At 39.8% G+C, this 12,867-nt stretch overlaps 1 protein-coding gene across 9 annotated transcripts in view; it reads left to right on the top strand.

Annotated features, from left to right (window-relative positions):
- Positions 1 to 12,867, top strand: part of RASAL2 (RAS protein activator like 2) — a 246,775-nt gene that overhangs the window by 215,035 nt on the left and 18,873 nt on the right. For 7 of the 9 annotated variants that reach the window (XM_039881391.1, XM_039881390.1, XM_039881400.1 and 4 more), the window contains 5 exons: positions 1,762 to 1,906; positions 2,578 to 2,814; positions 4,576 to 4,777; positions 6,908 to 7,107; positions 7,851 to 8,712. In XM_039881391.1, coding sequence (XP_039737325.1) covers positions 1,762 to 1,906; positions 2,578 to 2,814; positions 4,576 to 4,777; positions 6,908 to 7,107; positions 7,851 to 8,712 — 1,646 coding nt within the window. The remainder of the gene's footprint in view (positions 1 to 1,761; positions 1,907 to 2,577; positions 2,815 to 4,575; positions 4,778 to 6,907; positions 7,108 to 7,850; positions 8,713 to 12,867) is intronic. The other 2 variants (XM_039881393.1, XM_039881396.1) reach the window with 1 other exon arrangement.

Raw genomic sequence — 12,867 nt, 5'->3', positions numbered from 1 at the left:
TGAGTTATCTATTTGACTCTTGTCTTGAAGAATAAAAAAAAAAATTCTTATAATTCACAAATTATTTGAAATATTCATATTATTTCCCTAGAATCGATATAACCTTAAGGAACTCACGAAACAGAATATTTGTAACATAAATTTAAAGGCGGACCAAATTTTACCTGGAGTATTTGACACCGACGATTTAGTTTTAACTTAGGTCCTCTTTAAATGGGGTCGATCGTGTGGAAGCACATAGCGTGGGAGACACTGAGAGCATGTTGAATACAAATCTTGTGACAATTGGCAAACATTTTTAGAAGCCTTTTACTAGTGTAAGTCATTTCACTTTCTGGAAATTATTTAAAAGTTGCCTAGTTTGTACATAACAATACGTACTGTGTGGAGCCCCTGCAAGCGCCAGGCACCATATGAGACGCTTGTCTTTTCATGCATTATTTCTGGTCCTCGCCACAGTTCTTTCCATAGGGTGGGAGCTGTTATGTTATTTTCCAAATAAGCAGCTGAAGCTCAGACTAGTTAAGTGACTTTTCAAGGCTCCACAGTCAGTGACGATGGGTCTAGGATTTGATCCTGGATTCGTCCAACTCCAATGCCGTTCCTTTTTTCTGTGCACCCACTTTCTTTTCTGTTCTCCAAGTAATTTTCTTCCAAATAATCACTTGCCATCCTCTGTCATAGCTATTTTTAAAAGCTTTCGTTTACCTCAGTACTAAACACTTTGCTAGAAAATGCTCTCCAGATTGCTGCTGCTACTTAATTTTTGCAGAAATTATTGTTCACTTTCATGAAATCTATTCCAACTAGCCTGAATCTCAAGTAATATAAGCAGATTTGAAAGAATCTTCAGATGATCTACTCCTCTTTCATAAAGTCCTATAAAAACCTAAGAATACTTTCCACCAGCTCTCATAAATATTTATTGAGCCCCTGCAACGCTTTGGGAGCTATTCGATAGACTGGGGATTTGAACACGAAAAGAACCTAGCCCCTGACCTCCAAAGGCATTCATCCTAGCGACGAGACAGGCATGTGAACAGATGCCACAAAACTGTGAAACATGGAACAGTAGAACATAGGCAAGGTACGGTAGAGGATGCATAGGGAGGTGAGGGTTAGTTCTTTCAGAGAATGTGGACATATCCCATAGAGGACAGGATATATGAACAGGGCTTCTAAGCTAAATGTATTTGGGAAAACACATAACATTATATAAAGAGCTATTCTGCTACAGTTTTGTGCTGCGTTGAACCACTGTCCTCATTTCAAGTCTGGACACCCTCACTCGAATCTATGTTTGGCACCAGCATTAGCGCTTAAGACCTTAGGTGGGCCATGTTCAGTCAAGCTTGGATTATTTTTTCTTCTAAACTAATCACATTATTCACCCTGGCTGAGGGGCCTTATGACAAATAATGCGTTCCTGCTAATTAAATATATTTGTGGTTTCAGATAAAAGACTTTAAGTTATGTCATTGTTTAAAGTAGTGTCATTGTTATTTTTATAAATACCGTGATGATGGTGTTAAGCGATGGCTGTTTCTCCACTTCCAGGATAAGGACGATAAGTATGATAGATGGGTGGTGGTACCTCTTGGGTTCCAAAGCAGTAACTCTTCGTGAACAATCTTTTGTCCCCTCCATATCAGGTCTCAGAAAAAATTCCCAATTAACATTTCAGGACAGAAATCCTAGGTTTTTGATTTCAGGAAGACATACCTATAGTTATGCTCTCTGCCATCTTCTCTTTTTAAATAGGAGAGTTCATCAAAGCTTTGTACGAGTCAGATGAGAACTGCGAAGTGGATCCCAGCAAATGTTCGACCAGTGAACTGATGGACCATCAGAGCAACCTGAAGATGTGCTGCGAGCTGGCTTTCTGCAAGATCATCAACTCCTACTGGTGAGTGTGTCAGCGCTCCGTCCCCTGCTTACAGAACCTGACAGTTTTCCACACAAAAGTCACCACAGTGCTAACTGTTCTTTCACAGCCAAAGGAAGGGCTTAGGAGGAAAACTGAAAGTTACCCTACTTCAGTCCTGCCTGAAATCTAAGTCTCTCTCGTGAGCAGAAGAACCCCCGAACTGTCTACATAAATGTAAAGTTTATGCAGAATATTAGCACCACGTTCTCCTACCACTGAAAGTATCTTAATGGCTTTCTAAAATATTAACTCATGTTAAACAGGTGTGTTAATGATTTTTGATCATTGCGCCAACCCCAGCAATTGGTAAGATTTGGGAAGATTTTTGATGAACAGTCTTTAGGGAGATTATGGTGAACTATATTAAACCAGATGGTTTAGTCAGGAGCCTCCTGCCATTTTCCCGCTTTGCAACACTAAATTTACACTGATTCCTGAGTTTTACAGCTTTGGGTTTTCAGTCTCCATCTGGGCTTCTGTGAATTTTCCACCACCTCTTGGCCGTGAGTCAGGCAGAGCTCACTCCACCGGGCCCTCCTCACTGCTTGACTCTAGCGTGGAGGTGCGCTGAGCCAGAGTGGGATTACTTGTGCTTTCTTGGGTTATGATTCTTTTATATTTAGAGGTTTTGCTCTCTTTTCCTTCCCCAGTGTTTTCCCTCGTGAGCTGAAAGAAGTGTTTGCATCATGGAAGCAGCAGTGCCTGAACCGCGGCAAGCAAGACATCAGCGAGCGGCTCATCAGTGCCTCACTGTTTCTCCGTTTCCTGTGCCCAGCCATCATGTCACCCAGCCTTTTCAACCTGATGCAGGAGTATCCTGATGACCGCACGTCTCGGACTCTGACTCTCATTGCCAAGGTCATTCAAAATTTGGCTAACTTTGCCAAGTAGGTGTCACTACCACAACCACTTTTTTTAAAAACCACTGTTCAAAAATATGTGCGATCTAAAATATGGATATGGGCGGGGAGTCTCATCACTCGTGTTACAAAATTCTCATTGTGGTGTTGTTATAAATAGCAAGAAAAATGGAAACAACTTAAATATTCATTTTTTAGAGGAATGGCTAAGTAACCTGTGGTGCATGCATCCACTAGAACATTTGCACCCACTATAAATAGTGTTTACAAAGAAAAGCCAATAACATGGGTAATGAAGACATAATTATATAAAATGAAAAGAGCCATTAAAAACTTTAGCCAAAAAAAAAAAAAAAAAATTTCAGGATATCAAATGGTGTATATGCTATCATCCCAGCAATACAAAAACACAAAAACCTGAGCATAAAATTTTGGGAAGAACAGTCAGATAAATCCCATGGTTATGTTGTCTCAGACAGTTGGCCTGGTCCCTTCGAACAAGTCAGTGTCATGAAAAATGGAAAAGACGGAGGGACTGTTTTAGGTCGGAGGAGACTAGATGTGATGCGTTATGCTTCATCTTAATCGGATCTGAATTGGAGAAAAATCTGTAAAAGTCCATCTGGGGACACTTGGTGAAATTTAATTTTAAAAGTTTTAGTGTGGTAATGGCCTTGGTTTATGTAAGAGGTATTCCTTATTCTGGAGAAACGGGTGCTAATATATTTAGCGGTTATGTCTGCAACTTAGTTTAAAATGGTTCAGCCACAAAAAAAAAAAAAAAAAAAGTATACATAAATAAAGAGAGAGAGTGAAAGCAAACTTGGCAAAATGTTAACAGTCGGTTAATGTAGATGAGCGGCATATGGGTGTTCATTGTATATTCTTTCAACTTTTCTGTAGACTTAAAAGATTTTTTAAACACAGAAAGCAGGGAGGAAATGCACTCAAATGTAAACAGCAGTTATATTTGAGTGATACCCACACTTTTTCTACTTTTCAAGGTGTTCAAGTTTTTCTTGTTTATATAATTTTTATAATTTATAGAAGATATTTTTAAGAAATCCCTGAGAAGGAATCACACTGGTAAAATTGATCACAACAGACTTACTCAGTATTGAAGCTTAAAGACAAGATTCCATTAGCAATGTACTAAAGGAAAAAAATTAAGCGAGACAGGTTGTTTTCTTAGTTTAAATAGTTGCTTCTTAGAAGTACACTACTTTAACTTCGTGTGTCCTGTTTATAAGCCAATGCAGAATATACACATTTACCCATATTTGAGCTAATTCTGGTAGAAAAGAATTGTTTCTAGGTTGATTTTGGAACAAGTTTTATAGACTTAAGCTAGGCTCTGAAGATAGCTAGAATCGATACAGGCAAAGAAGAGAGGAAGTTCTCTCGCAGAAATAAGTAACATGAACAAAGGCGTGGAGAAGGAGTTTTAATAGTGTATTTGGGAAACTTTGAAGAAGTGAGTGATATTGAAGGTTTATACTGATGAACATTTGGTACATAAATGAAGGTTATATTACAGAGCTTTAAATACCAAGAAAAAAAAGGGTTTTAGCTTTACCTAATAGAGAATAGAAAGCTATTCAAAGTTTTTGAGTATTAATATCAATATTAAAAGTATATTTTGACATTTATCACTTACAGATAATAAACATATTAGTCACTTCCCTCTCCAAAATAAAAAAAAATTATAGATCTGTGAAAGTCAACTCCAAATGATTACCTCTCTTTTCCTAAATATGTTCTTTCTCGTTTTCTCTCCATGCACTTTAGATTCGGTAACAAAGAAGAATACATGGCATTCATGAACGATTTTTTAGAACATGAATGGGGCGGAATGAAACGCTTTCTTCTGGAGATCTCTAATCCGGACACCATCTCCAACACCCCAGGCTTTGATGGGTACATCGACCTGGGCCGGGAGCTTTCCGTTCTGCATTCCCTACTGTGGGAAGTAGTTTCCCAGCTCGATAAGGTAACGTGGACTAGAACAGTAGTGGGAGCTGGGAGACAGAGAGCTCGATTTATTATTTGATGTACCTGGATTCTGGAGAGCATCAGCAGAGTGACAGCACTCATGCTTTCTGTTAGTCGAAAGCAACCTTTTATCCTAGAAGTCTGGGAGTAAATGGTTATCATTGCGGAGTATAATATGTACCCTACAAACCAGGAAATTCTAGAAAGCCATGAAATTATTTACATATATTTTAAGGTAATTATCTGCATCAATGTAGTATATATATTGCAATAACTAACTAAATAAATAAATAAAGTATTCATAACATCTAACAACTTGCCTAGAAACTAATATCAAATATTGGCATATGCAACCTTATTCACGTATAGTAGGATAAGACGAAGCCTCATATTGTAATTGCTAACAAAACTGTGGACTTTGAAAAATACTGAGACTGTCATGTTTAATTAGCTTTACCCATGAGCTTTTTTTATATTATGCAAGTCAGAGGGTTTAATTTAACTATTAGTACTGCAGTTATATGGGATCTGAAATTTCAGATGGTTTCTTTCTCTGCAGATATGAATTAGGAGTACAGAAAACAATTACTTTTAATCATTTATTTCCTGATTATAAGCTAAGATTTTTTATATTAATAACTAAATATATATATATTGTACCAATCATTTTCTTCCTTCTGGAATTTTGCAAAGAGGGATAGATTTTATAACGGAAAATTGTCTTAACATGCTTTGGCTAGTTTTCTCACAATAATTATTTTTTGATGTTTTCATTTGCTACAGGTGTTTATATATAAGTGTGGTGGTATGTTAGAATAACTTCGAAAGACAAAGTTATCTTTCTGTGATAAGAATTTGTTTTCCTTCATTTTCCTATTCTTAAAAATGTTGCACCAATAAAACTGGAGGGAGGAGGGCGTAAAACCTATTAATAGAGACCACTTTCCTGAGGAAATGTGAGTGGTAGGGTGTCCACCAGTGCTTCAAACATGGTAAACCCGTCCTCATTCTTAAGGACCCCTTTTCCACTTTTAGATATGCCAGCCAGATTTTCAGTTGCAGCTATGCTGAGGGTAAATTCCTTGAATATGGATGAATCATGGCTCAGGAAGGTTGAGCATGTAAAGGCATTCTTCAGGTGGCATTCGAGCAGGCATTCTACCCATTTGAGCAGGGTTGAAGAATCTGTTGATTGTTGAGAAAACAAAGAAGACCCAGAGGCAGCCATGTCAAACTACCTAACATTGAAGGGTCCCATAAGACCCCATGAGAATAAGAATTCCCCAAAGGAAAAAAAATGAGACAGTTAAAGCAAGTACTAAAAAGTTAGTTATTCTTTCATTGAATAACTGCATCAATGAGATGCAGATACAGTTATCTCGAGATTAGCTTGGTTTATTCAGGGTCAAGGTTTTTTTAACAGACTTTGCTGTGTAAATACACTTTCTCCTTTTTAATCTCTGTTTGGTCCTGGGAACCAAGAGTAGTACATCTAGACATATTTCCTACAGAGAGTTGGCCTGATTTTGTTGTTGAAAAAAAAATTCTCATGCTGATGCAAGCCCAGTTGGCGGTAGGTCAGGGTTCCCAAGATTAAATGGGATCGTGGATGGCAGTCTCAGCTGTGTGCCCTGAGTGCCCTGGACCCCTGCATGCAACACCTTCTTCCATGTTGGCATGCACTTCTCTCTTTACGTGATCCCTGTTCTTTGGAAGTTTCATCACACAGCCTTCTGGTCTTGAAGTCTTTTTTGATTAGAAGGTGTTTAGTTCTCCCCCTCCCCTTCCCCACCTTGATCTACTAGCCTTCCAAAGATTTCATTTGCTTTGCATGCCTATTTTAGTTGGAATGGCAATGTTTTGGTTGTTTTGAGCATGTCTTTTAATTTATATTTGCATAACCCTAATTTCTGTTTCCTTTCTTTCCTCGATGTCTGCTGCACCTTGTTCCGCCTCCTCCATCCATCTCGACGCCACGGTTCCGCTGCTCCATAACAATGCATTATGAACCTGCCACCCCCACATGCAAACACCTACCCTTCCCTCCAACCTACACCCCTTCATCACTGGGCATCGTGGTCCCAAAAACAATCTCTGGTGGATGTCGCAATGCTTATTATCCAACTAGGGTGAAAATTCCTTCCTACAGGCGACCGTGGCAAAACTGGGACCTCTGCCTCGCGTTCTAGCCGATATTACCCGGTCTCTGACTAACCCCACACCAGTACAGCAGCAGCTGAGGCGCCTCGCTGAGCACAACTCCAGCCCCAATGTCAGTGGAAGCCTCTCCTCTGGGCTGCAGAAAATATTTGAAGATCCCACTGACAGGTATGAAAGAGAAAATTTGAAGTCCTCTCTTGGAGAGAGAATGTTTAGAGACTTAGCAAAACAATCTATTTAACTTATTTGTTGAATTTACCAACTTTAAAGCCACTAGCAGCGGGAAAGAACTGTGTGACTTGAGATAAATCCAGTTGTTTGTCATAATACTACACAAGATCTAGGAGACTTATTTTCTAGAATGATATTGTAGAATGAATGATATGTCCTATTTAGTGGAGGACTAAGGGCTCTATAAATTTGATATTTTCATGTATCATAGCACTTAAAAATCTAGAGAACCTCATATAAAACCATTGTATAGCTGGCTGTGTCAGCTGGACGGTCGATACGGTGTTGATGTTTAGACTGTTTTCTGTATTGGCAAGATTTGTGCCTTTGGTTGTGCACTCAGAGCTTCTCCTCTTGAAAGGTTGGAAGGAACCAATTGAGTATGAATTGGAATACCGTGGGAGGGTTTAAAACCTAACTAGGAAAGGATTGGAATCCTGGTTAAAATCAAAGATAGTGATGGAGTGGTATACACAGTGTTATTCTCCACCTTTGGAGAAAAACTTAAAATGTTGGATTTTATTCTAAGAATCATAATGATGGAATCTGAATTTAGAAACTGATGTAAATATCTACATTGGGCCTTGAGCCTTCGGAAGAGTTCACATGACTGAGGTGAGGAATCTTAACTATGTTGAATTTGCCTCAAAGATAATTAAGGGTCCTTTCCTTTTACACAGCGATGTGCATAAACTGAAGTCCCCAAGCCAGGACAACACAGATAGCTATTTCCGAGGGAAGACATTGTTGCTGGTTCAGCAAGCCTCCTCCCAGAGCATGACTTATTCTGAGAAGGACGAAAAGGAAGGGAGCCTGCCTAACGGCCGGAGCGTCTCCCTCATGGACCTCCAGGACACCCACGCTGCTCAGGTGGAGCACGCATCCATCATGCTCGATGTGCCTATGCGCTTGACCGGAAGCCAGCTCTCCATAACCCAGGTGGCCAGCATCAAACAACTGCGGGAAACCCAGAGCACCCCCCAGAGTGCACCCCAAGTGAGAAGGCCCCTGCACCCAGCCTTGAACCAGCCAGGCAGCCTCCAGCCCTTGTCATTCCAGAACCCTGTCTACCACCTCAGTAACCCCATGCCAGCAATGCCAAAGGCCTCTGTGGATTCCAGTTTGGAGAACCTAAGCACTGCCAGCTCCAGAAGCCAAAGTAACAGTGAGGACTTCAAGCTCAGTGGACCCAGCAATAGCAGCATGGAAGATTTCACCAAACGCAGCACTCAGAGCGAGGACTTCTCCCGGCGGCACACCGTGCCGGACAGACACATACCTCTTGCTCTGCCACGGCAAAACAGTACGGGGCAGGCCCAGATCCGGAAAGTGGACCAAGCCGGGCTGGGTGCCCGAGCCAAAGCCCCGCCGTCCCTGCCACACAGTGCGTCCTTACGTAGCACGGGGAGCATGTCGGTGGCCTCTGCGGCCCTGGTGGCCGAACCTGTGCAGAATGGCAGCCGGTCCCGGCAGCAGTCCTCGTCCTCCAGAGAGAGTCCTGTCCCCAAAGTGAGAGCGATCCAGAGGCAGCAGACGCAGCAGGTAGGGGCAGGTGCTTGGCGGGCTTGGCTCCCCTTTGGCCAACTCTCGCCTCTGGTCTTTGTTTAGAAATCATTGGGAAACCCGATTGCCAACAAGGTTGCCACTTAAAAATATTTTCTGTCACCTTAATCGGAAAGAGGAAATGAAAGATCTGGAAGGCTGCTGGCGAGGAGGCGGGGCGTAGTTTAGCTCATCACCCTGAGGGGCTCTGTAGGGACCGTGCGGGGCCATCCCTCCTCTTCCCACAGCGGGCTGCTGCATCGTGCTGAACGAACAATTAGGCACTTAAACGATGAAATCTAGAGGCCAAACCAACTAGGAAATATTTTGGGAATCTAGACAATAATCTTTCATTTTTTTCTTAAGCTTCCAGAATAAAGTTTTGCATTCTGAACCAGGAGTTTAATGTAACCAGTCTCTACTCCATCCCCCAACTCCTTTGGGAAATATCAAGTCCCATATGCCTTTTCCTGGAAATAGCTGCAGAAATAAACAACTGAACACCTATAGAGGCAAGTGAAGGAGAGAGGTATAAAGAGAAGCACAGGTGGTTGACAGGAATCCCGAACATTTACGAATCCCTTACATTACTCTTTACGTGGACAGGCCCAGCTGGTGTCACGCCCAATCTTAATATAGTATTTCCACACTTTTTCTCTTGAAATTTTTTCCCAAGAATTTAATCATGTCTTCATTACACATTACATTGGGAGGCACCAATACATATTTTGTTCTTTGAAACAAACTGATAACCTTAACCGTTTGTGTGTATGTCTTTCATCTGAAAAATATTTTTTTCCTAATAAGTTTTGTATTTGTTGAATTTTTTTTTGAAACCTAGTCATACTTTATAAGTAGTGGGGAGTTTAGTGATTTAAAAAGTTCTGTGACAAATTCTTGTTAGAGAAGACTGTGGTAGAACCCCAGTGTATCTCTTTTATATTTTTGCATTTTCATAGGTAGGCATTTCCTGATTTGGCTGCTTCTGCCTCCACTCTGCTGTGATCAGAGCCTTCGCCCCTACTTTGACAATTATCGTTTTTCATTTTTTAATCAGAACATTTATAGAATCCTTGCATATAGAAGAAGAAGGAGGGGTGAAAAGCATGACTAACTGACGCTGATTCTGGTAGCTGACTTCCTGGGCAAAACCTCCTAGTTGGTCATTTTTTCCTGAGGAAAATAAAAGTTTTTCTTCAGCCTTAAGTTTTTTTGTTTTTGTTTAGTTGTATTTCCCAAAATTTCACCAATTTATTTGATTTAATAAGCATTTTCATTTAAAAAAGAAAAAAGATTATATATGTTATATAAATAATATAATAATATATTTAATTTTTTCCTTTAAATGCAAAATGCTTAAGTGCTTATGTACCTTTATCAACATTATATATTTTTTATTTATATATCATATCTATATATTTAATTTGTGTGTTAGACTATCAGTCATTCACACCTAATCATTAATTAGTTTCCACACATTGCTTTTATGCTAGCTTCTGGTTTTGATCAGCTCTTTTCAGAGAATTAAAGTGTGTATTGAGAGGAGAAGAGGAAGATGAGTGATTTTAGAGATGAAATGCTGTGTGGGGCAAACATCTACCTGCGGCTTAGTGCAGCATGAGGGCCCCGAGGAAGAGATGAGAGGGAGAGAGACTGTCAGGTCAGCAGAGGGACAGGACGTGGGAGAGGGCCTTCTGCTGACTTCTCCGGACAGAAGCGAGGACGGCTTCCCTGTTTCTCCTGCTTCATGTGTGTGTCTCAGACTGATTGCTTTCAAATATAAGTTAAATTCCCTCTGCGGGATCATCTGGAACCACTTGTCATTTATAACATTTGTGCTATAGGAAGATATAGCACCTATCACAGAAGCATTCAGTACATGTTTCTGTGGGTGAATAGAAGGCTGTCTGGATGGATGAAGGTAGGAAATACATGTAGTTTCCAAACAACCAATTAAAATTATTTTTATGCCACAGCCATTAAACGAGTTGGGGAATATCTTTATTATATTGGCATGAAGTGGGGCACAGCCAAAGTGAGATGGCCTCACACAGCTTTAAAGATTCCTTTTTGTTTATGCCATTGCTGGACTGCCACCGTCATACCAGTTAAACCATAGATGACTGTGTTTTGATTGCTCAAGTTTCTGGTTTTTCCGTATTGGCTTTTTCTGCATAGAGGGTGTATTCTTTTGAACTTATATTGTTATTTTTTTCATTCCTTTCTGTTTCTCGCTTGCCTTTCTCATCTCACTCCCGTGAAGCCTCTGAAGTTCTATATAATCAGCACATTTTTTAGGCAAATTCCTTTACATATTTCAATTGTAAATTGTGTTGGGGAATTCTTCTCTCTCAAAAACTAGAAGATTTCTTTGTGGGGATTGTTCTGTAGGCGTCTGTAATTATCAGAGGCTTTGTCCCATGCAAATTCCATTTGTATCCTAGCACAGAGGAGCGGCCATTGTTGGCAGTGTGACTAGCTTCTCCATCTACTGAGTAGGAAGGAAATACAATCCTAATGGAACAATCTACAAAGAAAGAATTTTTTTAGGAAACTTGTCTTTTTTGGTCCTTTTCAGCCTCTGTTTAGATTTAATTTTTTCTCATTTCTCTTTTCATTTAGTTTTTTTCATACCATGAACACTGTACATATAATAGACTTTATCTACAATATGTGAGTTGTTCAGATATAGCATGTTACCAAACCTTAGAAATTCAGATTTGAAGAAGCTTTTTAAAGTAGTATATGGCCAGTCGATCAGAAAGATGCTTTAATTCTGACACTTGGATTTGTTGAACCCTCTTCTAACCAACCTCTGGCAAAGACTCTCAGAGTTTACTTACCAGTTTAGTCCGCCCTTTGGTGTCGATAGCAGAAGTGTTATCCATTGATGGGAACCTGACTCTTTCAGACTGTAAAGAAGCCCAAACCAACAAGTCTTGTTTACTAGCAGGGAACAGGGAGCTAGCCCCTTCTCAATTGTCAGCATCCTCATCCGGCCTATGTCTAAGTGTAGGGTCAGTGAAACTGCTGCCTCAGGCCATTTTGCCCTAAAGCATTATGATTTTTCCCAGAGAAACTTTATACAGCTCTATCTCAAAAGGAAGAGATTCCTAATAGGAATTCTTGGCTCTTTTTTTTTTTGGTCTTTTTCATCCTTCATTTTCTTTAACGATCCTCTGTTGGAAGTCAGTGGGTATAAACACTCTTCCTCAGGCTGTAGCTAAGCAAAATGGGGTCCAAACCACTTACCAACCTCTTTCTCAATTTCCGTGACTATGAACTAGAGGTAATAAGTTCTGCGATGCAGCCAGCTTATAAAGGAGAAAGAACAATTATCGAAGAAGAGCCTTTGATGCACTTTATTACTACATGTAGTAACAATAAAGTATAACTTATTACTAAAAAGGATTAGTGGAAAAACAGAGTATCCTTCTCTTAGTAATGAATTAAATTTTAGTGATGAATTCTAAAGAGAATCCAGAGTATTAGTAAATGAATAATATTTTGTTGAGCATCTGTTGTACAATTATATAGTCACTACCATTCCAAAGAAAACCCTCTGATATGGTGCCGTGTCTCAAGGATTGACCACCTGATTGGGAAATAAGACTAGCATACGTAAGACCTATAGAAAAAATGAAGGACATATTACAACAAAAAATAATTTTGAAACAAAAATCACCTCTATTTTCTTTCAACTAGCGCAATAACCAATTTTGATTTGTTCAGTATTTTTATCTTTTTATAATTATATAAAGGTTTTATTATGAATACAAGCAATAGTTACTGGTCTGATTTTATTTTTATAGCAGTTATTGACCACCTACCACATGCAGTGCAGAATGCTAGGATATTATAGATAGGAAGTGGTTGAAAATCGGGTTCAATCAATAAAATAGGAGTAGACCCAAATGCCCAGTGCCCATTGAACAGTTGCACATAATTCATGGACATCGTCAGTCCTTAAGACACGGTAGCTGCCACCATCACCAGTGGAGTGAAACCGCTCTTGTTTTTACGGCTTCTCACTTAGCAGTTACCCGAGACTACCCCAAGGGGTTGTTGTTTTTAATATGTTTTTAGGAGCTAAGATCTCTCCTTAGTGTGTTCTTAGGAGTATCATTAGTTTGCAGTGCATTTAGAGGACTTTGA

This window comes from Pteropus medius, unplaced genomic scaffold (assembly GCF_902729225.1).
Source record: "Pteropus medius unplaced genomic scaffold, Ma_sr-lr_union100, whole genome shotgun sequence".
NCBI lineage: Eukaryota > Metazoa > Chordata > Mammalia > Chiroptera > Pteropodidae > Pteropus > Pteropus medius.
Note: the sequence above shows the minus strand (reverse complement) of the source record. Positions and strands in the feature narration are given on the sequence as shown.